The sequence below is a fragment of the Triticum aestivum genome, chromosome 6A (genome assembly GCF_018294505.1).
Source record: "Triticum aestivum cultivar Chinese Spring chromosome 6A, IWGSC CS RefSeq v2.1, whole genome shotgun sequence".
NCBI lineage: Eukaryota > Viridiplantae > Streptophyta > Magnoliopsida > Poales > Poaceae > Triticum > Triticum aestivum.
This window is the reverse complement of record NC_057809.1, coordinates 141,853,888-141,880,759: the sequence shown is the minus strand read 5'-3', so window position 1 is coordinate 141,880,759 and position 26,872 is coordinate 141,853,888. Positions and strand designations below refer to the sequence as shown.

At 43.6% G+C, this 26,872-nt stretch overlaps 1 protein-coding gene across 1 annotated transcript in view; it reads left to right on the top strand.

Annotated features, from left to right (window-relative positions):
- LOC123132524 (ultraviolet-B receptor UVR8) overlaps window positions 1-6,539 on the top strand; it is a 20,940-nt gene extending 14,401 nt beyond the window's left edge. The window contains exons 5-12 of the mRNA XM_044552344.1: window positions 860-1,015; window positions 1,123-1,296; window positions 4,719-4,790; window positions 5,339-5,410; window positions 5,595-5,713; window positions 5,808-5,893; window positions 6,034-6,086; window positions 6,180-6,539. Coding sequence (XP_044408279.1) covers window positions 860-1,015; window positions 1,123-1,296; window positions 4,719-4,790; window positions 5,339-5,410; window positions 5,595-5,713; window positions 5,808-5,893; window positions 6,034-6,086; window positions 6,180-6,248 — 801 coding nt within the window. The 3' untranslated portion in view covers window positions 6,249-6,539. The remainder of the gene's footprint in view (window positions 1-859; window positions 1,016-1,122; window positions 1,297-4,718; window positions 4,791-5,338; window positions 5,411-5,594; window positions 5,714-5,807; window positions 5,894-6,033; window positions 6,087-6,179) is intronic.
- The last annotated feature ends 20,333 nt before the right edge of the window (window positions 6,540-26,872 follow it).

Below are 26,872 nucleotides of genomic sequence, written 5' to 3'. Positions count from 1 at the left end.
ACTATGAAGAGATGTCCTTCGTTGGTTTGTTTAGGAGAGGCATTTTGAAGCAGAAGTTTTTTTTTTGCATAGATTATTTATTTTTGAATATCATACTTGCATGGGTCAGTATGTCTGGATTCTACTTGAGTAGAAGTATATCTTATAGCTATCCAGTATACAATGTGGTAACTAGTTTTGCTTTTATACATACTTTTTTTATGATAATATAAAATATCGTAGAACAATTGTTCTACAGTTTTGGCTAAAAAAAGTATACAATGTGGTAGTGAGGACTGTCGTTTTGGAGCCTGGGCTCATCTACACGCCTCCATGAACAGTAAAAAGATAGCAAATTTTTTTTTAAAATTGTTATCTTTTGACATCCAAGCTGCTCGTGCGCTAGGAGCGTGCGGATTTCCATAGCGAAAAAATGTTCAAGGAGATGTAGACGGTTTTTTTTGGCTCTCAATAAAACTTAGAAAATAGACACTCTGAAGGCCCAATTTTGTTTTTAGTGTGTAGAGCTTCTCGATTATCATTTCACCATGACAATTTGCATGCTTTTTGTGCGGAAAAACTTCGGATCCATTCATCTTCAATCATGACAGTATAATGAACATCATAAATAAAAGTTACATCCAGATCATGACAATTTGCATGCTCCTAGCGCACTCGGGCATCGGGTGCCAAACAATTTCAGTTTTTTTTTCTTGCTATTTTTTTCTGTTTATTTGGAACAAATGAGTGTCGGCTCATCTGTGGATTACCTTTATGGAAGTTTGCTTTACATACTAACAAAAAGGAGAGCAAAATCATGCTCCTAGCTTGTACACCAAACCCTGCACCGCCACCGAGACTGACAGAAGAATGTGTGCAGGGTGTCTGCGTAAAAATGATCGCTGCTGGCGCCGAGCATACTACGGCCATAACTGAAGATGGCCATCTCTACGGATGGGGCTGGGGTCGGTACGGCAACCTAGGTCTCAGCGACCGCGACGACCGATTAGTCCCGGAAAAGGTTTCTTCCGTTGAGGTGGGTAATCTTTTGCGGAATCTTCTCCCGATACTGTGCTGATTCAACTGTTTACTGTAAGTTTCTGCGTTCTGAACAAGTGCTCGTGCCTGTCTCTAATCTCGCAGGGAGAAAAGATGGTGCTCGTTGCATGTGGGTGGCGCCACTCGGTCAGTGTGTCGTCGTCTGGTGGCCTGTACACGTACGGGTGGAGCAAGTATGGCCAGCTAGGCCATGGTGATTTCGAAGACCATCTGGTTCCACGCAAGATCGAGGCCCTCAAGGACGTTTCCATTTCTCAGGTACTAAATCTAAGCGCAACTCTAATCTCCCGCGAAGAAAAATGGACAACTCTAACCGATCAAAAAAGAAATCTTAACTCCCCAAAACTGCCGTTTGTGCGAGTTAACATACTCTAACCAATCCCAATGTATTTTCCGAAATGATAAGTGTCACACGTGTGACAAGTAGTAACGCCGTCCTAACATTTTTACAACTGAAATTGCCATAAAAATAAAAAAAATAGAATTTGCCATCAAACAGAAAGTTGTTATGCTTCACAACTAGAATTGTTATCCTTGAGTAACTAAACTTGTCATAAAAAAAACGTCAGGGCGAAATTGCTTCGTGCCACACGTGTGGCACTTATCAGGATCCTATATTTTTAAATCCTAGAAAAATTTTGTGTCAAGCAAAAAAAGTCTCCTCCTACCTAATTTGGGAAATTCAGGCGGGAGGACTATTCTAGTTCAAATCGCAACCGTTCGCCCCTCCCCCTCAAGGCCTTTACTGTCCCCGCCCTCTCCGAGAGTTCGCCGGCGTCGAAGCCTCCATGCGAGGCAGCCTCCTTCCACCAAGTCATCCCATCGTCTAGATGACTATGGCAACAACCAAGCTCGACCACAAGCTCATTCGGCAACCAAGCTCGAGCACTGCCACCTACTGAAGCCGTCATTAACGAGCTCTCAGCCCGTGCCCGGGAGAACCAGCAAAGCCCTCTCACACAACCGCCCCGTGCCAACCCCCCTCCCCCCCCACCGTGCGCGCGACGACTTGCCCAACTTGTTGCACCTACTCTAATCTTCTTCTATTTTCCCCTTTTATGCCACAATTTCTAAACGAGTAGGGCATATTGGTAGATGAGCATCAATGTTCATGATTTCTTTGATGAATCATCGTCTGAGGAGGAGGAAGATGATGAAGATTTCATAATGGACTTGCTGATGATAATGCATGAAGAAGGATCAAAGCATGTCTTCAGCGAGGCTGTAGGTACATTTGGCGCAATAGGGTAGATGATCATGCCAAGATGATGACCGATTACTTCGTCGATAGTGCGGTGTAGCCAGATTACCTATTCAGGCGATGCCTCAAAATGTCGAAGGGGCTCTTTCTACCCATTTGCTATGCAATCAAAATGCATGATCCTTGGTTCACTCAAAGGAGGTGAAGGTTAATAGGCGGCTAACCATTTTTATTCTCTTTTCCAAAATTAAGGGATACAACAATAATATAGCTTATCTAGATATACAACTAGATGGACAACCTATACGCCAAGCTCACAAAAAACAGCAAGCTAGAAAAATACACAATAAAGCTAGTTTGCAACAAGTAAAGGAAAGAAGTAACCGCAAGTGACGTGATGATGTAGTTCCCGGAGTTCCCTCCTTTGGGGGAGGATGTCTCTGTTGGAGAGGTGTGGCGGCATGAAACTCACCAAGCGTCACAATGACTCGCCTTATTCTATCCGTGCCCTCGCACAATGCAACGTGCCATGATTCCACTATTCGATGCCCTTGGAGGCGGCAACCGGAACCTTCACAAACAGGGTTGAGGCGATCTCCACAACTTAATTGGAGGATCCAAACAACACCATGAAGCTTTACCACAATGGATTTGAGCTCCGAGGTGACCTCTTCCGTCTAGGGTGCCCAAACACCCAAGAGTAACAAGATCCATAAGGGATAGTAGGGGGAATAAAATTTCCTTTGGTGGAAGTGTAGATCTATGTCTTCTCTCCCAAATCCTAGAAGGTCAACAAGTTTGTTTGGCTAGGGAGAGAGATCGAGCAAGATAAAGTTTTGGGCATCAAAGGAGGAGAGAGAGAGAGAGAGAGAGAGAGAGAGAGAGAGAGAGATGAAAGAGGTAGGTCAGAAGGAGGAAGAAGATCCCCTTTATATAGCTCCCCCCAATCCAACCGCTATGCCAGAAATTACACTAAGGGGTACTATCGCTAACCTGAGAGCAGTACTACCGTGACCCCCGTTGAGCTACACTTCAAAGGTTGAGCGGTATAACCGCTTCGGGGTACGGTAGTACCAGCTAAAATGAACTAGCTAGTAGGCCTAGCACTTGGTCTGGTAGTGCTGCCCCAACAGCGTAGCGGTACTACTGGCCTTGTGCACGGTACTACATGCCTATGGGTGGCCAGAAGCAATACTGCTCCCATGAAGGGAGCGGTACTATCGCTCACTACCCGGTACTACCGGGTAGTGAAAACCTGAACCGACAGTTTAGAATGGAGAACTCCTTGAATGTTGGGAAGGAAATGTGGGTGCAAATTTGGTTTTGTGCACGTGTTTGATTTTACCCATACCTTCCGACGTGGCCCTCTCTTAATAGTATGGTTTTCCTACGACCCAAAGAAAATAAATCGCCGGAACACGCTCTTCAATCTTTTTTCTTTCAGAGGGAAACCTAACCTTCTTGGGCCACTTCCAAATATATTTGTGTAGCTCAAGCACACGATTAGACTGCTTTTTTTTTGCCTTCAACACCAAAATCACTTAGGGAGGGAAATGCACTCTCAGGAGGGATGCTACTAGAACTACAAATGAGCTCATAAAGCACAAGTGGCAACTTGCGTGGGATGAATAACAATGTAATATATCATCGTACGGTCCATTTCTTGATTTTTTTTACTATATGATTCATTCTTGGATGACGTGTTGTGTTGGAATATCGTTGAAATATATGAATGATTTACATGAAGTTCTGAATTAGTAAGTTGCCAAAAAGTGGGTGAAATGGACTTTAAGTTAGAAAAAGGAAGTGAGAACTAGTGAAATAAAAGTTATAGGGATTTAAGTTTTGGGGATCAATTAGAATGTCACCCAAAAATACGAGAGTTTTTTAGGGTTAGGTTTTTGAAGCGTGCTTTTGTGAATCAAATTTTGAGGATCGACTAGAGTTTCCCTTATACAACATACTAACCTTCCATAATGGTTTTTACTAGGGTCCACTTGCTAGAACTTGGGGAAATGGTTTCCAAAGGGTTCAATTTTTTTTTTGAAAAGTTCCAGGGCCTGTTAGATTCACAAGGTTTCAAAACACGGGATTAGGAAATACCCTTGAATAGGATAGGATTGCATGTGGAAAGCAGAGGACCGTGAAAACACATAATTCTATAAAAGCGGGTGTTTGATTTGTAGGAATAGGAAAAACACAGGGATCCTAAAAATTATGGTTAAAATAAGGTTCATATTCAAAGGTAAGATGGATTTAATATTGTTCTACTTATGGAATTTGTCTTGTTCTTTGTGGACATGCATGTAAAAAAGAGGCTTAAGTGGATTGGAATTTATTTGTTTTTCCTACAGAACTCAACCCAAAGGAGAAATTCCTACGTTTTCCCAATGGTCCATTCCTTTGAATCAAATGCATGAATAGTATCACCATATGAATTTTATTTATTTATTTATTAAGACATGATCTGGTGGTGTAGATTGCAGGTGGGTGGAGGCATACAATGGCTGTCGCTTCAGATGGGAAACTCTACGGATGGGGGTGGAACAAGGTGATTAGTCATATACTTGTATTTTTCTTCATATAATATATGGTTCCCTTATCTGCATTAATTTTGCTTTCATTGCATCATTTCTTATGTATGAACATCAAATTCATTTGGTCATTGCATATGATGTTCATCATTCTATTCTATGAGCACACACCTCTATTAATGTATAATGTGATTCATAGAACATAGAGAAATGAAAGTTGAGGACTTGGTCTCATTATTATGCATCTTTATAAGTTATCACCTTTTTGGAAATTCATCTATTATTGTTTTGCCTTGACATAACCAACCCACCGCTTCAGCTTGCTACCAAACACAACTGCCAACACACATAAGCATGTTCGATAAGGAAAACCCACTGAAAGCGTGAGCTTATGCTATATGCCATTGCTAGCAGCCTGTATCCAATTCATTATCTGATGCTGGTCTTGTTTTGGGTACCGATTTAGCTTGAAAAATTACACCTGTACAGTGAAACAAAACCATTCTGGTTACATCTTGTTGTCACTTCTCTTCTTCTTGCCCTGACCCGTATTTTCAAAATGTAGTTTGGCCAAGTTGGTGTTGGAGATGATGTGGATCACTGTTCCCCAGTAGAGGTGAATTTTCCGGATGAACAGGTGCGTCAAGTATTTTTTGCACAATCGTTTTCTCATAAAAATTAACTAAAGGATATGGTTGTGGTTTGGGGCTGCAACGTTTATGATTTGTTTCATTAAATCATGTGACGATGCATTCCACATTCGATGCTATGATCTAGTTTTGTTCTTTAGTCTCATTTACATATGGGTATGTGGATTGCAGAAAATTGCACAGGTTGCCTGCGGATGGAGGCATACTCTTGCCCTGACAGAAAACAAGAATGTTTTCTCATGGGGCAGGGGTGCCAGTGGACAGCTTGGTCATGGTGAAATAATCGACAGGTAAACACTTATCAAGTACATGCCAATCAATTCTTTTTCTTATATAATATAATGTACGATAAATGAATCGACAAAACGATTGCACCTTGTGAAGGAACACACCCAAGATGATCGATGCCCTGAGCCTGGACGGGACTGCTTGCAAGCAGCTGGAGTCATCAAACGCTGTTCCAATGACAGGTTTGCATTTACATTTATTTTAGACAAAGGTTTGCATTTACATTTTTTTTCGGAAAAAAAATAGTCATCAAACTCTGCTGGAAGGTCTGTGCACATGCATTTCCTGATGTTCAGTTTACGACATGTCTTCATATTTTCAGCTAAAGTCTGGGTCCCTCCTTCGAAGCGATTCGCCATCGTCCCTGAGGAGAATGTGAGCAAGCGGCTTTAAGAGAATATTGTCATGTGGATCGTCTGCTATTGTAGCACCGTCACTGATACGCCACTTCACATTTTCTGTTTCTAGGTCAGTAAACCAGGCAATGGAACCGACAAGCACGCGCCTGAAGGCGATGCCAAGAGGATGCGCGTCTGAGCATATGTCCTTCTTCCACCTTCCTTGGCCACCTATCAGTAATTCAGTATACAAATAAGCTTACTTGCTTGGACAACTTTCTCCTTCACCATCTAATAGTATACATGGTGCCCAGTTTTAGTGCATTGTCTTCATCCTGAAGTAATGATGTATTTAATGATGTGCTATAGACTCTAGCGGTTTCAAAAGGTATTGACCAAGGTGGGCAGCCGCTTGTTAAATTTTCAGTTAGAGGGAACTCCCGGTACTAGTAATTTGTCAAGAGCGTAATAAAATAATCAGTTTTGTTAATTCTCACATGACTCAGAATTAACAAAGTCTAAATCATTCGTGGTTGTTATATTCAGAGCAACTAATTGAGGGGTATCCTGTGCGGGAGCCCCTCAAGGGTCGCTCCTTTTGAATTTTATTTTATTTTTATTTTTCTGTACGCGTTTTTAGGTTTTAAATGATTTTGTTTTTGTTTTTTCAGCCTTTCGGTTTTGCTCGGTTTTCCCTAAGTTTTGGACGAATTGTTTTTGCGTGAAAAATATGTTTTTTTTCTCCCGCGAGAGGCACATATTTACTTCCACGAGTGTGCCTCTCGAAAAAAAAATGAAAAAAATGTGGTTTTTTTCGTAAGAGGCACAGATTTGTCTCTCGGAAAAAGAAACGACATGTTTTTTCTTTCATGAGAGGCGTAGATTTGCTTCTCGTGGAGGTACAATTTTGCTTCTGCAAGCTGTGCCTCTCGAAAAAGGAAAAAACATATTATTTTTCTTCCGCGAGAGGCACAAATTTGCATCTTGTGGAGACACAACTTTGCTTTTGCGAGAGGCATAAATCGGTTTTTTTTCTTTCATGAGAGGTACAGTTTTGCTTTCACGAGAGGCACAGTTATGGCTCCCGAAAAAGCAAAAAACATGTTTTTTTTCTCGCGAGAAGAGGATGTGTCTGAGCATATGTTCTTCTACCACCCTGCTTGGACACCTATGAGTATACAATAAGCTAGCTTGGTCAGCTTTCTCATTCACCATCTACTAATTTTAGTGTGTTGCCTTCATCTTTAAAGTGGGCAGGTGCTTGTTGATTTTTCAGTTAGAGAGGGAACTCTTAAAACTTTTGATATATCTAAAGCGTAATAAAATAATAGAAATCTTATAGAGTTGATGTTTGGTAGAAGTGGTTTTAGCATGGAATGCCCCTCGTGCATCTGATTTAGTGCACGAATTTTAAAGTAGTGACACATGCCAATCCCCATGGACACACTGCTCCCTCCCGTGCACCCTTCTCGGGGAATGACCCCATGTAGCATGGCATCTGTCCATGTAGCAAGAGCTACTCTAGCAGAGTCATTATATCGTCCCCATCGTCATAATAACCGCTATGATGACGATTTTGATCCCAAAAATCACTCTAGCAGAGTCACCATGCCTAACAAGATTACCATAATTTATGTAGTGCCCTCCATATATGACCTCCTAACCTCCATATATGGCGACTTTGGGCTGAATTTTTGAGCGCGCTTCATATGACAGTTGCATCTAAAGCGCATGTGGCGCGAAAACTTCAGGTAACCTCCACCTCATGTGGGATTACAGAGGTTTGGGGAAAATGATGTCCCATTGACAAGTGGGTCTCATGATTATGAATGCAGTAAACATGAAGCTCTGAGTTTGTGCGTCGCCTCCCTAGCCTCCATATCCGTATGGGCGCACTTCATATGGCGGATGACGATCACAAATATGGCGACTCTGCTAGAGTTGCTCTAAGCATGCAGTTGCTGGAAATTAGGTATGAGAACTTATCAGCATAGCATGGCAAATTGTCCTGTTGTAGCATGGTAAATTCCTGGACATGCATGGCAACTCTCTATTGTACGAGAGCAATTTTTGTTTTGAGCCTCACTTCGGTACAATCCCCTCCACTAAATGTACAAAGGGCAATATAGACTTTGGCAAATCGTACCCGGTTTCGTATGTATGGTGGGTTGCCTACCGGAACATATACGACGTACATGGAAGGATCTCTCGCTGAAGCGATACAGTAATGGGCCGGCCCATTACGACACACTTTCTTACAAGAAATAGGGAGTTAAAAAGGGAGAAGGAGGGATCGATGTCGGGTCTCCTGGTTGCTAACCAGCACTACGAGCCATTGCCAACTTTGTGATATAATAGTAACATGACTTACTTGAGGGTAAAAAAGGCAGTTTTTCACTTGTTTTTTTCTAGGTTTTCTTTGTATTTTTCACCGGTTCTTCTTTTCTTTCTCTATTTTCACTGGGTTTTTTTTTCTTTTCTTTCCCTTTTTCTCTCTTTCCCTTTGGTTTTCTTTGTTCTTTCTTGGTTTTCATTGCCATTTTCTTTTCTTTGGTTTTGTGTGTTTCTTTCTCATTGTTCATCATGTTTTCTCTCTTGGGTTTCACTTTTTTATACACATTTTGGTACATATCTAATACATTTTTCTAATGTACATTTGACATTTTTCAAATATAAGGTTAATTTTGAATACATGGTCAACTTTTTTTATACACATGTAACAATTTTCAAATGCTTGGTTAAATTTTTTTCAAATACAAATTCAACACTTTTCAAATGCTGGGATTAACATTTTTTATACACATTGTAACATTTTAAATGCTTGATTAACATTTTATGAATACATGAGAAATATTTTTTCTATACACATTTAATATTTTTAAAACACTTGATTAACATTTTTCAAATATCAAAATAACATTTTTTGAACGCATGGTCAACATTTTTTCTATACACATTTAAAATATTTCAAATACCAGATTAACATTTTTTAATACAAATATTAATCTGGATTATAAATGTTTATAGAAAAATGTTTATAATCCTTGAAATTGAAAAGTGACTGATTAAAAAAATGTTCTCTACAAATATAAAAAATGTTTTCTATAAACATTTTAAAAATGACCAATTTCAAGGATTATAAATATTTCAAATACCAGATTAACATTTTTCCTATAAACATTTTAAATATTTCAAATACCTGATTAACATTTTTTGAAAAACATTTAAAATATTTTTGAATTTTGTACAAATATTTGAAGGCACGAGCAAGTTATTCATGCACATTCAACATTTTTTAGATTCTTGATTAATATTTTCCAAATGCTTGATTAACATTGTTTTTAATTACATCAACTTTTTTCATACACATTGTATTTGTTTTATACTTTTTCGTATACATGAGAAACACCCTTTCTATACACATTTAACATTTTTAAACACTTGATTAAAGTTTTTGGAAATGTTTTATGTAAAGTATTTTTTAAGATAGAATATCTAGAAATATAATAAAGTAAAATAAAACAAAAAACGAAAAAAAGATAGAACGAGAATATGTCGGGCGGTCTTTTTCTCACTATTTTTTCCGCTTGTTTTCTGTTACGTTTTTCTTTTCCAAAAAATGCTCGTGCCTTCAAATATTTGTACAAAATTTCAAAAATTGATAGCTTTTTCAAATTTTGCTCAAAACATATAAATATTCACATTTTAAAAAATTGTATAAAAATGGCGCCAATATTTTTCTGACATCTGTCTGATGACCCCAAGTTTTTTCATGCCTTGTATGACCAATTCAAGGCAACATACCAAGGTGCTTTGATTTCAACAAGTTTTGCATTTTTCTGCAGTTTTCTCGGTCCAAAAAGGCCGATAAATGCTCAGACGTGTCCTAACTTATATACGGTGTCAGAAATCATTCAAACCTGACATGGATGTCTACCATGGGCATACTCACCTGCCTGCAAAAGTCATGGTTATTTTAAGAATGTCCAAAAATAAACTATGTTCAACATAGAGTGTTCGGTTAAAGGCCAGAAGGGTCAATATGAGAGCACGTTGTTTTTTGATATCCTTGAAAGTGCCCTAATTTTTTTCCATGGCATTGTATGAAAAATTCAGGACACCATGCTAAATTGTTTTAGTTTTTGATAAATTTTACATTTTCCGGAGTTCTCTCGGTCAAAAAAGGCTGATAAATGGTTGGACGTGTCGCAATATGCATACGGTGTTGAAATCATTCAACCCTAACATGGATACCTACCATGAACATCCCCATACATTTTCAAAATTTGAGGTCATTTCAAGAACGTCTATGAGTAGAGCATGTTGAACTGAGAGTGTTCAGGTAGGCCAGAAGGCTCCGCGAGAGAGCATGTTGTTTCTTGACATCCTTGAAATTGCAGAACATATTGTAAAATTGTAAGAAATACTTGATTTTTTTTGCTATACCAAACAACTTTTCTAATTTTGAACATGTTTCAGAAAGAATGAAATAGTCCAAAACAAAGAAAACTGAATTAACTAAAAATGAGAATATAAGTGCATCTAGTGCCACCCATAGTTGGTTTTGGAGTATTGACGACAAACTTGGTTGAGAGACTAATGTGTTTGTGAGAATTGCGGGATAACACAGGTAGTAGTCCCTTATTGATTCGGTTTACCTACTAGAGATGACCCTTAAAAATGTGTGAAGACATTGAAGACAATGGTGGTCTGTGAAGATATTCACTTTGAAGACTATGACATGAGAAGACATTCACATGAAGACTATGGAGTGCGAAGACATAGTTGTTTTGTAGTTTCCCTTTATTCTTTGTTGAGTCATAGGAACCACCGCACTGTTAAGTGGGGTCCAAGTAAACAAAGTCAGAGTGACTGATGTGATGCTCAACCAAATTCTATGTATTCGAGCGAAGACAATGAGATCAAATCTTATCCAGAGCTAGATAAGTCAGCTTTACTTGTATCCCAAGTCAAGCTGCCGCGTGTGTTTGAAATCTGACCGTTGGACACGTGTCAGTTCCTTAGTGACCCAGGGTCATTTCAGACAAATCAGGTCAGGTTGCCTCCTGGCTATAAATAGCCCACCCCCTACACCATAAATTCGTGGCTGCTCAGAGTTAGTGCACAACTTTTGTCATTTGAGAGCAACCCACCTCCGAAGCGTTTGAGAGAGAGAGAGAGAGAGATCCTTGCGAGGACAAAGCCCTAAACACCCGGAGCCAAAGAGTGTTAGGCATCATTGAAGTCCTTCTGTCTGCGTGACTTGAAGACTTGTTACACTTGAGGACTGTGAATCCTCCAGCCGATTAGGCGTCGCATTGAGCATCCAAGAGTCATCGTGGATCGCCGGTGAACGAAGTATGTGAAGGTTTGGAAGTCTACCTCGAATACTTACGAGAGTGATTGGGCGAGGACTGGGTGTCCTTAGCTCAAGGGGAATAAGGTGAAGACGCGGTCTTCTGAGTTAAATCTCAGCCTCCCTAACCAGACGTACAGTTGTCACAGCAACTAGAACTAGTCTACCAAATTCTTGTCTTCACCAAGCAACTGGTTCTATCCTTCACTTTTCTTTACTTTACAGTTTGTCTTCATAAAGTCATTGCCTGATTGTATGATCCGAGTGTCTTCACCGCTTGAAGTCTATTTACTGTTAGGCTTCATACTTTCTTCCATCCTGATCCATACTACCTAGTTGCTGATAGTCTTTGTGCTTTCACTTCATTGCTTACTTGACTATGGTCTGTCTAGTGTAGTCTACCTTCCGCTGCATATCAATAGGTTCATTTCTACTGTTTGTCTTCAAAGCCCTCATGTTTTGAAGACTTTCATAAAAATCGCCTATTCACCCCCTCTAGTCGATAACTAGCACTTTCAATTGGTATCAGAGCAAGGTGCTCCCTTGTTCTGTGTGATTTGGTTTAACCACCTGGAGTTTTAGCTATGTCAACTGCAGGGATAATCAAGGTCTCCGCTACGTGGCCTATCTTCGATGGCACTGATTACCCCTACTGGAATAATAAGATGCGTATGCATCTTGAAGCCATTGACGTCGACCTCTGGTATGTCGTCAAGAACGGTGTTCCCAACGTCGGTGAAGGTGTCACCGCTGCTGATATCAAGAGGTTCATTCAACTGGACTCGACTGCCAAGAACATCATCTGTGGTCATCTGACCAAAGGATAGTATGGCCGTGTGAGTGCTCTGGAAACTGCAAAGCTAGTCTGAGACTGGCTCTTCAAGGTCAACGAAGGCGTCTCAACCCAGAGAGACTCAAGGATTGATGCTCTTCGCAACCTCTTCAACCACTTCAAGAGAACTGACAATGAGAATGTCCATCTCATGTTTGATCGCCTCACTGATATCACAAATGAGCTTCGCGCGCTTGGCACCACTGAGATCACCAAGCACGAAATCGTCAAGAAGCTCGTGAGATCACTTGATAGCTCATTCGACACCCTGGCCCTGATGATTCAAGAATGTCCTGACTTCAAGACTCTCGATCCATCTGACATACCTGAGAGGCTCAACACACATGAGTTCTGGTTATCTGAGAAAAGAGATATCTATGGTCCCAACTATGGCCGAACTCATGCTTTGAAGGCAAATGTTGTTTCCTAATCTGAAGAAATCTGACTGCAGTTCTGGTGATCCCGAAGACATTGGAAGGGGGCTATCTATGCTCGTGAAGAAGTTCCAAAGGTTCTCCAAGAAGAAAGGCTTCAGAAAGTCTTCAAGATCCAGCTCAAGAAATGATGAAGCTTCCTCTCGTGACTACAAGAAGAGAACATGCCACAAATGCAAGAAACCTGGTCACTACATCTCTGAGTGTCCACAGTGGGACAATGAGACCAAGAAGAAGAAGATCAAAGAATATGATTATGATGACAACAACAAGAAGAAATCCTCAGAGTCTTCTTCAAAGTCGTCATCGAAGCCTTCATCATACAAGAAGAGCTCATCAAGCAAGGCTCGTGCGTTTGTTGGCAAGGAAATGGATTCAGAGGAGTCTACTTCTGAGGAGGCTGAGGTGGAGTCAGAGGAGGAGTTAGATTCAGGCATGGCAAGCTTGGCTCTAGCTTCAACATATGTCGCCAAGTCCATCTTCAACACTGAAGACAATGACATCGTTGCCAACGTTGATGTTGATGATGAGGATGACTCTGCTCCTACCTACTGCTTCATGGCACGTGGTGCCAAGGTAAACTCATGCGATGCTTACTTTCAAACATCCGGTGAAGATGACTCTAAATGTGGATCTAAACCTAGCTACAAAACACTTGCTAAAATTGCAACAGAACAAAAATGCTATGGAACACATTCAAATGTTGCTAGACAAAAGCGATGACCTGTTGGACACGGAAATGACTCAAACTCAGTCCTTAATTGAAGAAATTAAAAATCTTCATGTTAAGTACGAAGAACTTGAAGGTCGTCATGAAACCCTCTCAGCCACTCATGAGAAGCTTTCCTATGATTATCTTCAAAGGAAGCAAGAACTTGAGAACCTGAGAGCATCTCATGAAGATATTCAAAAGGAGAATGAGTCACTTCGCGCTCAACAGATCAGTACCGCCCAGGAAGACTTTGAGCCACCATGTTTAAAATGTCTTGAGCGTGATAATGCTATCTCTATTGCTGAATGTTCTACTACTGCTACTGTTGCTATGTCTTCAACTGCTGATGTGGAAACTAACCCCTCTTCTAAGGATACCACTACTATTGCTGATGAGAATGCTAGGTTGAAGACATTGCTCGAAACAGGGATGTACAAAAGCCTCAAAGGGCATCAGACTCTTTGTGATGTCCTCAAGGAACAGATTCTGAACCAAAACCCTAGGAAAGAGGGTGTTGGGTTCGAGAGGAAAATGAACGTTGATGGTTCATACTGGAAGCCTGAGCAGTACCCCAAAACCACATGGGTTGATGCAAAGGGTCCTTCAGTGGATCCATCTACCTTATCTGGTTTCACTGGTGCTAACCCGATTATCATTGATGAATCCTTTGATGCAAACTATAAAATGTTTAAGAATCAGAATGGTGAAGTGTTTGCCATGTATATTGGTACAAACTGCAGGAATGGACCACCTTTGAAGAAGATATGGGTGCCCAAAATTTGTCTTGAGAAGCTTCCTGTGAATGTCATCATGACCACACCTGGGAAGAAGACAAACCCCAGACCAAAGGCTTCATATGGTCCAAAGGCTTCATACAAAAAGTGGACTCATCAGAGTCACCCTAACGCCAACGTTTTGTAGGGAAACCATACTCAGACGTATGAATATGATCGTGTTTCATCAAACCGCTATGTTCATAAGACCAAGAACTATTCTGCTTATTCTTATGAGTATTATTCACCTCTTGCAAGGCTATTTGCTAGGGCTCCACAGCCTAAATTCTCAGATGTTGCACTTAGACTCATTGCTTCTAAGACACCCCATAAGATGTGCGTGGTTAAGAAGAATTAACTCTCTTTTGCAGGAAATGGTCTCCAGCTGAAATTCAAAAGCTTCTGATGCTTATGCTGGGGACCTAAAACATCTTGTGGGATGTAAGATAAAATGCCAAAATGGTCTTACTATGTATTTCGTCCCAGGATTCCTTGACAAACATCCTATTTATCCTAACCATGATCTAAACTTTCATAATCCACTTGTTCGTCAAATGTTTATGAAGGAAATATGCCCTAGAGGCAATAATAAAGTTATTATTTATTTCCTTATATCATGATAAATGTTTATTATTCATGCTAGAATTGTATTAACTGGAAACATAATACTTGTGTGAATACATAGACAAACAGAGTGTCACTAGTATGCCTCTACTTGACTAGCTCGTTGATCAAAGATGGTTAAGTTTCCTAACCATAGACATGAGTTGTCATTTGATTAACGGGATCACATCATTAGGAGAATGATGTGATTGACTTGACCCATTTCGTTAGCTTAGCACTTGATCGTTTAGTTTGTTCTATTGCTTTCTTCATGACTTATACATGTTCCGATGACTATGAGATTATGCAACTCCCGTTTACCGGAGGAACACTTTGTGTGCCACCAAACGTCACAACGTAACTGGGTGATTATAAAGGTGCTCTACAGGTGTCTCCGAAGGTACTTGTTGGGTTGGCGTATTTCGAGATTAGGATTTGTCACTCCGATTGCCGGAGAGGTATCTCTGGGCCCACTCGGTAATGCACATCACTATAAGCCTTGCAAGCATTGCAACTAATGAGTTAGTTGTGGGATGATGTATTATGGAACGAGTAAAGAGACTTGCCGATAACGATATTGAACTAGGTATTGAGATACCGACGATCGAATCTCGGGCAAGTAACATACCGATGACAAAGGGAACAACGTATGTTGTTATGCGATCTGACCGATAAAGATCTTCGTAGAATATGTAGGATCCAATATGGGCATCCAGGTCCCGCTATTCGTTATTGACCAGAGAGGTGTCTCGGTCATGTCTACATAGTTCTCGAACTCGTAGGGTCCGCACGCTTAACGTTCGTTGACGATATAGTATTTATGAGTTATGTATGTTGGTAACCGAATGTTGTTCGGAGTCCCGGATGAGATCACGGACATGACAAGGAGCTCCGGAATGGTCCGAAGGTAAATATTCATATATTGGATGATATGGTTAGGCCAAGGGGTCAAGCCCACGGGGCTATAAGTTGGTGCAAAAGGATTTTTGCGGAGGCCAGGGGGCCAAACGCCGGAGACCCTGGCATCTGGCCCTGGGCCAGATGCCGAGGCCCATGGCGTCTGGGCCAGAGGCCAAGGATTGTGGCGTTTGGTCCTGGAGTCCGAGTGGGACTCTTGCCTTTCGGGCAAAATCGACTTTGAGGAGGTTTTTGCTCCAAGTTTCGACCCCAGGGCTCAACCTATAAATAGAGGGGCAGGGCTAGCACCAAAGACACATCAAGAAACACCAAGCCATGTGCCGGCAACCCCGTGCCCTCTAGTTTATCCTCCATCATAGTTTTCGTAGTGCTTAGGCAAAGCCCTGCGGAGATTGTTCTTCACCAACACCGTCACCATGCCGTCGTGCTGCCGGAACTGATCTACTACTTCGCCCCTCCTCACGGCAATATGGCACCGCCCAATTATGTACCAATACCACAGGGTCACTTCTCCAACCCCATGGAGAACTTAATCGCAGCATTAGCATGTTTGGCGGCTCTCCCAGTAGATGGGGATGATCCGACAGCGGTGGAAACCCGGAAGATCAGAGAACTTGTCCAAACAGCCCTGGCTCAGCAAGAAACCTACTCCTACAGCCGGGATAGGATTCACTCGACTCCTCCGCCCTGGTTAGCTCCACCTCGTCAAAATCGGAGCCCGAGTTACAGTAGACACATGGAGTCAGAAGCCTTGTCAAGTAACGCTCAGCGCCGGAACCAGCCCGGCGGGTATAACCCGATTTAGGATCGGATACGTCAGGAGGACGAGTGGGCGGCTCACCAAGTGGCTCAACTAGCAGCCCAACAGAACTCACCGGCTTACCCGACGACTTCCGTTGAAGCGGGGGTTGCTACTAGAACCGGAGGAGTTCCTTGTCTGGTACCGGCTTTACGTAATGTACGTCTGCCCAAGGATTTCAAGGGACCTCGGAAGGTGCTGAACTATACGGCCGATTTACAGCCTGGGGCGTGGATTGAAAGTTACGAGATGGCTATGGAGCTGCTGGAGGTTAGTGATGAAGCGATGGCTAAATACTTCACCATGATGCTGGACGGAATGGCCCGTTCTTGGTTAAAGGGTTTGCCACCCAACTCCATTAGTTCATGGGCGGAGCTAAAGGCCCGTTTCATCCAGAACTTCAAAGATACTTGCAAGCAGACTATGTCAATTGTGGATCTGACAAATTGTAAGCAGGAAGAAGGTGAATCTATGACTCATTGGGTGCGCCGGGTCAAGGATATAATACATTCGTCTGACAAGATGGATACCGGCTCAGCAGTTCTCATGCTGGAGAAGAATTGTCGCTTTGAGCCTCTGAGACAGAAGCTGGGGCGCCTTAAGCGTGATTGCAACGATATGGGGACGCTGATGGCGGCTTTAGTCAAGTATGCCGATTCTGATAGTACCAAGGATCCCGCGTCTGATGAGGAAAAGACAGGGAAGGGAAAGAAGAACGGTCATGGAAAGGGTCAGCAGCATAACCCAGCGAGTCAAGGAGGTAATAAGTGAAAAGCGGACGGTAACCTGGAATTTGTGGCCAACGCGCAGGGTAACAATCAGAAGCGCAAAGGAAAGCCACCCCGTTTTGGTGGATCAGGTCCGTCTCTCGAGCAACTACTCAATGAACCCTGCCCGAAACACGGCTCCCGGGAACGACCAGTGACTCATTTATGGAAGGATTGCGCAATCATGAAAGCTTTCAAGAATTCTAATACGTTTGATGGCAATCAAGGCCCAGGCGGCGGCTCAGGAGCCGGCGGCTTTCATGGCCCGGGCGGTGGTTCAGGATCCGGTTTTCAGGGAAGCCAGGGTGGTTATAATCAATAGCAGTCTGGTCAAGGAGGTCAGCAGCAGAAGTAGTCGTGTTATCAGAGCCATCCGAAACAGTTAAGCAGTGGGCAGTATCATGTGTTCACCACAAGTTTGTGTAAACGTGATCAGAAAGTTCATAAGAGGGCTGTGAATTCTGTTGAACCGGCAGTCCCTTGTTACTTGAGGTGGTCGGAACAGCCTATTGTCTGGAGCAGGGAGGATCACCCTCCCCGGGTCGATAATTCGGGTCAACTGGCCCTAGTGGTGGCACCGCAGGTTGGTGGTTATAAATTTACTAAGGTGCTCATGGATGGAGGTAGCAGCATCAACATCCTCTATTATGAGACCTTTCGGCGCATGGGCTTAACTGACAAGAATTTAAAGACTTCCAACACCGTCTTCCATGGAGTGGTACCCGGTAAGTCGGTGTATCCTGTGGGGAAGATTGAGCTAGAGGTGGCCTTCGGAGACGAGCATGATTCTAGGGCGGAAAAGTTAACTTTTGAGGTGGTCAAAATCAAGAGTCCATATCACGCTTTGTTCGGGCGGCCGGCCTATGCCAAATTCATGGCACGGCCGTGTTATGTTTATCTACAGCTCAAGATGCCGGGTTACAAGGGTACCATCACTGTGCATGGAAGCCGAAAGGTGGCCCTGGAGTGTGAAGAAGGCGATGCGGCTTACGCCGAGTCTGTCTGTGCAGCAGAGGAGCTCAAATTTTATCAAGATAACGTTGACCTGGCGGATATGACTTCTCTCAAGAAGCCGACTACGGAGCATGACCCGGCCATGAAGTTTAAATCGGCTGCAGAGACTAAGCTTGTTGATTTCACTCCGGGCGATTCATCTAAGCAATTCAGCATCAGTGCCAACTTGGATCCTAAATAGGAAAGTGCGCTCATCGAGTTCATCCGTGAGAACCGGGACATCTTTGCATGGAAACCTTCTGACATGCCGGGTGTACCGAGAGAACTCGCTGAGCACACTCTTAATATTGATTCGAAGTATAAGCCGGTCAGGCAGTTTCTGCGGCGATTCAATGAAGAGCGACGAAAAGCTATAGGAGAAGAGGTCGCCCGGCTCTTGGCGGCTGGGTTTATTGTTGAAGTTTTTCACCCAGAGTGGTTGGCTAACCCGGTGCTTGTACTCAAGAAAAACGGTACCTGGCGGATGTGTGTGGATTACACGGACCTAAATAAGGCTTGTCCGGCTGATCCTTTTGCTCTCCCCCGTATTGATCAAATCATTGATGCTACGGCAGGTTGTGCATGTTTGAGCTTTTTTGATGCTTATTCTGGCTATCATCAGATCAAGATGGCAGTTAAGGACCAGGAGAAAACGACTTTCATTACCCCGTTTGGAGCCTTCTGCTATGTGTCTATGTCGTTTGGGCTCAAGAGTGCCCAGGCAACTTATCAACGGTGTGTACAGAATTGTCTTCACGATCAGATCGGGCGCAATGTTCATGCTTATGTGGATGACATAGTAGTGAAATCCAGAGAAGCGGAAACCTTGATATCTGATCTCAAAGAAACCTTTGACAATCTCCGGGTTTACAAAATGATGCTTAACCCGGAGAAGTGTGTATTTGGTGTGCCTGCAGGCAAGCTTTTGGGATTCTTGGTTTCAAACAGGGGCATCGAGGCTAATCCGGAGAATATTAAGGCAATCACTTCTTTGGCTAAACCGGCATGTATTAATGATGTTCAGCGATTGGCGGGTCGTGTTGCCGCTTTGAGCCGATTCATAAGCCGGTTAGGTGAGAAGGCCCTACCGCTGTACCAATTAATGAAGAAGGCAGACACCTTTGTCTGGAGTGATACTGCTAATGCTGCTTTCGAGGATTTGAAGAAGCAGTTATCCGAGCCGCTGGTTCTTGTGGCTCCCATTGACAAAGAGCCTTTGCTATTATATGTGGCTGCTAATTCACGAGCCGTCAGTGTGGCGATTGTGGTAGAGCGCAAGGAGGCTGGTAAGGAACATCCGGTTCAACGGCCGGTTTATTATGTCAGTGAGGTACTCATCGAGTCAAAGCAAAGATATCCTCATTGGCAGAAACTTGTTTACGGGGTGTTCATGGCAAGCCAGAAGCTGAAGCAATACTTCCAAGGTCACCCTATCACTGTGGTAAGTTCTGCCCCCTTGGGAGACATTATTCAGAACAGAGAAGCTACAGGACGAGTCACCAAATGGGCCATCGAGCTCGGGCCTCATGCTCTGAAATATGTATCGCGCACTGCCATTAAGTCTCAAGCTTTGGTGGATTTCATCAACGACTAGACAGAGCTACAGGCACCGGAGGAGAAGCCCGATAACACTTATTGGATTATTCACTTTGATGGGTCCAGACAGTTGGAAGGCTCGGGGGCTGGAGTTGTATTAACTTCCCCCCGAGGTGACAAATTTTGTTATGTGCTCCGGCTTATGTTTCCTTGCACTAACAATGCAGCTGAGTATGAGGCCCTGCTCCATGGTCTCCAGATGGCCAAAGAGATGAACTTGAGCCGGGTAAGATGTTTAGGAGACTCAGACCTTGTGGTTCAACAGGTGTCAGGCAAGTGGGACTCTAAAGATCCCCTCATGGCGGCTTACCGTCGTGAAGTCGATGTTGTGGCCGGATATTTCAAGGGTTACGTAGTGGTACACGTTGATCGAAGGAAGAATGAGGTGGCGGATGCCTTAAGCCGGTTGGGGTCTCAGCGTAAGCCGGTGCCGCCTAACACCTTTCTTGATGTTTTGCATAATCCTTCCATTAAGTTACCTACAGAAGAAGATCTGGCAATACCAGACCCGGAGGCACAACTGGTGGCGGCTCTTCACGTTACCCCGGATTGGACAGTGCCTTATTTGGCTTACATGACCCGGGGAGAGTTGCCAGAGGATGAGACCTTGGCAAGACAAATCGTCCGGTGGTCCAAGTCCATGACAATTGTCAATGGCGAGTTACATCATTACAGCATCACTGGAGTGATTCAACGTTGCGTGTCACCTGCAGAGGGTCAGGAGATCCTTCGTGAAATTCATGAAGGTGATTGTGGTCATCACACCAGCTCAAAATCTCTTGTGGCCAAAGCCTTCCGTCATGGGTTCTATTGGATGACGGCTCATGCTGATGCGGAAGACCTGGTCAGTAAATGTGACGGATGTCAGAAATTCTCACGACGAGCCCATGTGCCGGCTCAAGAGTTAAGGATGATTCCAATTACCTGGCCGTTTGCAGTCTGAGGGCTTGATATGGTCGGGCCTTTCAAGAGATCTAAGGATAAAAAGACTCACCTCTTGGTGGCAGTTGACAAGTTCACAAAGTGGGTGGAGGTGGAGCTAGTCAGTAAGTGTGATGCAGCCACAGTAGTCCAGTTTATGAAAAAGGTGATTTTTCGCTTTGGTTTTCCACACAGCATCATAACTGATAATGGTACTAACCTTTCCAAAGGAGCTATGGAAGAGTTCTGTCAACGAGAGCATATCCGGCTTGACGTTTCAGCTGTAGCTCACCCTCAATCAAATGGCCAAGCAGAACGAGCCAATCAAGAAATCTTGAAGGGTATCAAGCCCCGGCTCTTGGTCCCTTTACAGCGGACGCCGGGTTGTTGGGTGGAGGAGTTATCTTCTGTACTCTGGAGCATCAATACTACCCCTAACAGATCTACGGGTTACACGCCTTTCTTTATGGTGTATGGAGCAGAGGCGGTCCTGCCAAGTGATATCCGTCACGATTCACCCCGTGTGGCGGCTTATGTTGAGGAAGACAATGAAAAAGCTCGGCAAGATGCACTTGACCTGTTGGATGAAGAGCGAGACTTGGCAATAGCCCGCTCGGCGATTTACCAACAAGACCTGCGTCGCTACCACAGCCGTCGGGTTAAAACCAGAACCTTTCAGGAAGGCCACTTAGTGCTCCGACTCATCCAGGATCAATCTAACATACATAAACTATCCCCTCCTTGGGAAGGACCCTTTGTGGTCAGCAAGAATCTGAACAATGGATCATACTACCTTATCGACGTTCGAGAGCATAAAGACTCACGTAAGTCGGAGGAGGAGACCCGTCGGCCGTGGAATATCGCCCATCTTCGGCCTTATTATACTTGAGCCGTCAGCTCTAATGTGTATATACTTATACTATGTATATTACATAAAGCAATAAAGCAGGACCTCTGTCCTTTTTTCCACTCCCAGAAAAGGTTTATGTGTTTTTCCTTGACAGGTGGTGGAGATAACCAAGGAGAAGCGGATCATATCTGAATCCGGCTTTCCTTTGGTCCGGCTTATGATCATATCTGAATCTAGCCGTTGATCACTTGGGGGCTTCCTGTTCAAACATAGGTCGTATTCGAACCAAAGAGAACATAGCTGTCGATACCCACTTGATCGACATACTGCCAAACCCACTTGGGGGCTTCTTGATCATATCTGAATCATAGCTTAACTCCTTTTGGGTCTGACATGGATCGTATTCGAATCAGCGTCATTAAACAACTCTTATGGTCACTTGGGGGCTTCCTATTCAAACATAGGTCGTATTCGAACCAAAGAGAACATAGCTGTCGATACCCACTTGATCGGCATCGCCACAACCACTGGGGGCTAACAGATCGTATCCGAATCTTAGCTCAACACCTTTGGAACGGGTCACTGATCGTGTTCGAATCAGAAACTCTTGAATTTTGTTCATCATATTTTACAAGTGCCAACATTAGGTATCTTGTGACCCTCTTGAAAATACAATGGAATATATTACAGTCTTCCAGAATTAATGTTAGTTACATCAGGTTGTTAAGAACCAGGTGAACTTATATGTGCCAATTTTCAGGAGTTAAGTTTACCCTCAAGGGTTGGTTTATATAAGCCGGAAAAAACAGCTGTGAGCACTACAGGGCAATGCAAGGTATTTTCGCAAAGGACATAACAGATTCATACAAACTACAAGAGAATAATGGTGGCGGCTTATGCAAGAATTAAGGGTCATAAGCATGCGCAAAGGCATAGCAAAACTCAAGGTATCTTCTACTTTGTTACAAGACTCCCCGAGTCTGAATGATGCGGCATTGTTTTCTATGATGACATAAACAGGCGGCGCCTGACAAGCTACTCTTGGGGTTGACTTGAAGCCTCCGGGTTATCCTTCTCCGTCTCTCCGCCGGCTGCTTTGTCCTGGAAGGATGATGAGGCCCAGTCAATGCCACTCAAGGCTTCAAACTCAGCTTCATCATCTATTAAACCGGTTGGGTCGACTTTAGGAGCAAAGGTGTGCTTACGGGTTGGAGGGATCAAGCTGACAGCATCATAATGCGGCACGAGGATTCTCCGATTCTCCTTGTCATAACCCGGCTGACACTTGGTGAGGTCAGTATCGTTCCCAATAAGAGTGGCCACCGGACATATATCCTTCACACAGGCGGTGAAATCCTTATCATTAAACACGGTGCCATCTTCCTTTAAACTTGGATACCCAAGAGCAATATCAGCGGGATCTAGTTCTGGAAGCCACGCCTTGGCCCGGCTCAATGCGGCTATAGCTCCGGCTCTTGCAGATATCCGTCTTAACTCTTGGATTCGCTGAGGTAGCACAGCAAGCCGCTTCAGTACATCTTGCAGGAGATAAGGAACATCGTTTGATAAAGCCACAACGTCCAGAGCACGTTGTGACCCGGTGTAGAGTTGTTCTGCCAGAGTATAAACCGCCTTCAGCTTGATCACCATGTTCTGCTTCAGATTTGTGCTCCTGGGGCCTGCATTATTAAATATAAGGTGAGTCAGAGGAGACAATTAGAATGGTCATTCAAGGAGTTTTGCAGTGTTTAAGGTCTGAGTAAGTCACTCACCAAAGATTGCTGAAACCATTCGAGATATCTGGCTCTTTAAGTCAGACAGTTCGGCCGTTGCTTCCGCAAGCGATGCCTCTGCTGTCTCGGCCCGGGTTACCAGTGCGGCCTTCTCCGATTCAAAATTTTGCTTCAACTTCTCTTGTTTAGAGATGCTGAATTCAAATTTGGAGTTGGCCTTTCAATTTCACTTTCCTGGGTTTCCAGGCGATTCTTCAAATCAGCAATCTCCAATTCAAATTTACTTATGGTGGCCTGCATTGCACCGGATAGTAGTCAAAGTTATGGTAAGTACTATTAAGTCCCAAGCACTTTGCAAGCAAAGATACTTGACACTTGGGGGCTAATGTATACCGAAGCTTTTTAAATTATTAAGCCGGTCCTGGATGTGAAGTCCCAAATACCTTGCAAGCAAAGATTTTTGGCACTTGGGGGCTAATGTATATCGCAAGTTAAAGGTATTGTGTTACATTCGGTTCAACTATTTTTTCTTTAAGCCGGGCAAGTAGCTCTAACAATTTTTCTAAATCTACAGCATATTTATTCATAAGCAATAGACTTGGGGGCTGGTACAGTAAGTGTGATTGAAAGTAAGCTAGCATAAGTCATACCTCAGATTTCTGCTGTATCTGCTTCACCATGTCAATTTCCAGGTCATGGCTGCTTTGTACTTGATTGATATAGCCGGAGACAATCTCTCCAATACTCAAATGAGTATAGTCAGTGACGTCCAGCTTGGACTTCCGGTGTTCCACCAATTCCTCTTTAGAACACTTGGCAAGTACAGACGGCTGTGCCAGCTCAACAAACTGAGTCTTAAGAATCTCAACTTCCTGATCATTTGCCTTGGCGGGGCTAGGAGCCTCCGGGTTACCAGAATCGTTGAAGGTTTGTTCAGTAGGCGGGTCATCGGAAGATATAGGAACATCATGAGACGGTTGAGGCGGCGGCTTGTGAGCAGAAGCGTCAGGAGCAGCTGTGCCCAGCTCTGGTTCAGTCACAACCGGCTCTTGAGGCGGCTTATTCTTTTTTGCCCTTTTGCTGGGCTTTACTTGCACACTGTGGAAAAGGTAGACAAGTTAAATACAACAGATATGAGTAAAATAAAGCATAAGGTACAACAAGTTTATATTACCCGGGAGCAGTTTTGAAGGCTGGCATGTTGGCATAGACTCACCGGAGGAAGGTGAAATATCCTGATAGTTGGAGTCAGAATAATTGAGAGGCTGAGAAATGAAACCCGCCAAAGGAAAAAGAAGGTGTAAATCGGAGATAACCTCAGTCTGGCATTTCCTGGTCACATCAGTAAGCCGGAGGAGAGCTCCTCATCTTTGCTGGTCCGGGTCTGCCTCCGGCTCTCATAAATCTGTCGCTTCAAAAGAAATTCAGGATCTTGGTAAGCCAAAGGATGTGAAAATCTTACTTTCCGGGTTACTCTTCGAATTTTCTGACGCGGCTGAAGCTCGGAGTCGGAGGAGATTACAATTACCTCTTCCTCGACGGGTTGGCTGTTGCCCGTGTCTTCCTGAAAGAAGGTTAGCATCAGTAAGGTAGAAATAAAGGAGAAAGGGGAATTCAAAGGTTACCTCTTCCTCGTTATCATTAGTATCATCAAGCTGAAATAGCTCAGAGGCGCTTGGCTTCCTTTTCCTTGAGGTGGAGGGTTTGGTGGTTTCTTTTCGGCTCTCTTGGCCGCCCTGGTTTTCTTGGCCGCCTCATGATCATATTGCGTGTTCCAGAAGTTATCATTTGCCTGTAAAAGGTTATAACTGGTTATGCGTAAGAATACAGCCTAACATGATGAAACATAACCCGATGGCTGGAAACTTACTCCAGGGGCCGGGTTCTTCTGGTAAAAAGGTAGTAAGCCGAAGGCATTACTATTCACTGTTCCCTCTTTCAACAAGGACTGAGTTGTAGCTTCCACTACGTCATCTGGTAAGTCGTCAGGGTTATGACGTTGAGGGTCATTCTTCTCGCCTGAATAATTACACATTAAGCCGGGGCGGCGGCTTAACGGAATTATTCTCCAAGCAATCCAGACTCGGACCAAGTCAATGCCATCTAAGTCGTTCCCTAAAAGAGCTTTAATCCTCTTGATTTTGGGGGTGAGTGGCAGGCGTTCAATAGCTGTCAACTTATCCGGCAGCGGGTGAGTAGGTTCAAGGCGCAATGCGTAGAAGCCGGGCAGTGGATTTTCGCCAGCCGGAGAAGTATCTTGGCAGTAGAACCATGTCTGGTTCCAGTCCTTTGGATGACTCGGCAATTCAGCGTAAGGGAACAGGCAGTCTCTCCGCCTTTGAATTGATATGCCCCCAAGCTCCAGACTGGGCCTGTTGGCCCGTTCATTCTGCCGGTTCAAATAAAACAATTCCCTGAACAGGAGTAGGTTGGGTTCTTCTCCAAGGTAAACCTCACAGAAAACTTGAAAGTTGCAGATATTTGACACGGAGTTGGGCCCGATGTCTTGAGGTCTTAAGTCAAAGAAGTGCAAAACGTCTCTAAAGAATTTTGAACCGGGAGGAGCAAATCCCCGGCTCATGTGATCGGTAAAAATGATCACCTCCCCTTCCTTGGGTTGAGGTTTCTCTTCATACGGGTCAGGAGCACGATAAGACATGACGTCCTTCTTGGGCAGATGGCCGGACTTCACAAACTCTGACAGTTTGCTCTCCGTAACAATGGATGGGACCCAGTTGCAGGTAATCGGAGGTTTAACAGCTTTGGGTGCCATTGAGTAAATTGAAGCCTACAACAGGACAAAGGAAATTTTCCAGTTTATTATAACCCGGAGAGTAAATATTATTGGGTTGTCTAAGATGGCGGTTTAAGTAGGGGCCTAATGACATACAGGTGGTTGTGTGATAATGTTTAAATAGCTGCAAGTATTAACGATGATGAAAATTGTCTTAAGTCGCCAAAAGCAGGCAGTGCCGACAGCCAGTGTTATCTTAAACCGGTTACACAAACTACTATGACTGAAACAGAGTCAACAAACGCCGTTTTTGGCTAAGTGTAGAGCAAACAGGTTTCACAGATTGCAAATATTATTTCGCATCAAACAATGCTCTGGAAAGGAAAAATTTCTAGACCTAGAAACAGGGCAGAGAAGTTCATACACTCGAAGAAAGCTTCTAAGGGAAAACAGATCTGTTTGCATTCGAGATAAGCACAAAGTAGTTACCGCAGCAGTTCTATCCTATTCAATGATCTGAACAGGGCATCAGAGGTACAAAGCATCAAGGGTTCGACGCTGGCAACGATGAACACCGGCGAACTCGATGAACACTAGAATGCAGATCTAAGACAGAAAGGAAAAGGGACTTACAGATGCGGAGCTGCAGCAGAGGTTCGTCGCGTTTTTCTGGTCAGATTCAGGTCGATGCAGTGGCCTGAGTTGGTGAAGACAAGGAACTCGACGGCGGCGACGGCGGCGGAGCTCGGGTCGCAGAAAAGGGAGCCAGAGGAAGGAGATGACTGGAAGAGGGAAGAATGGA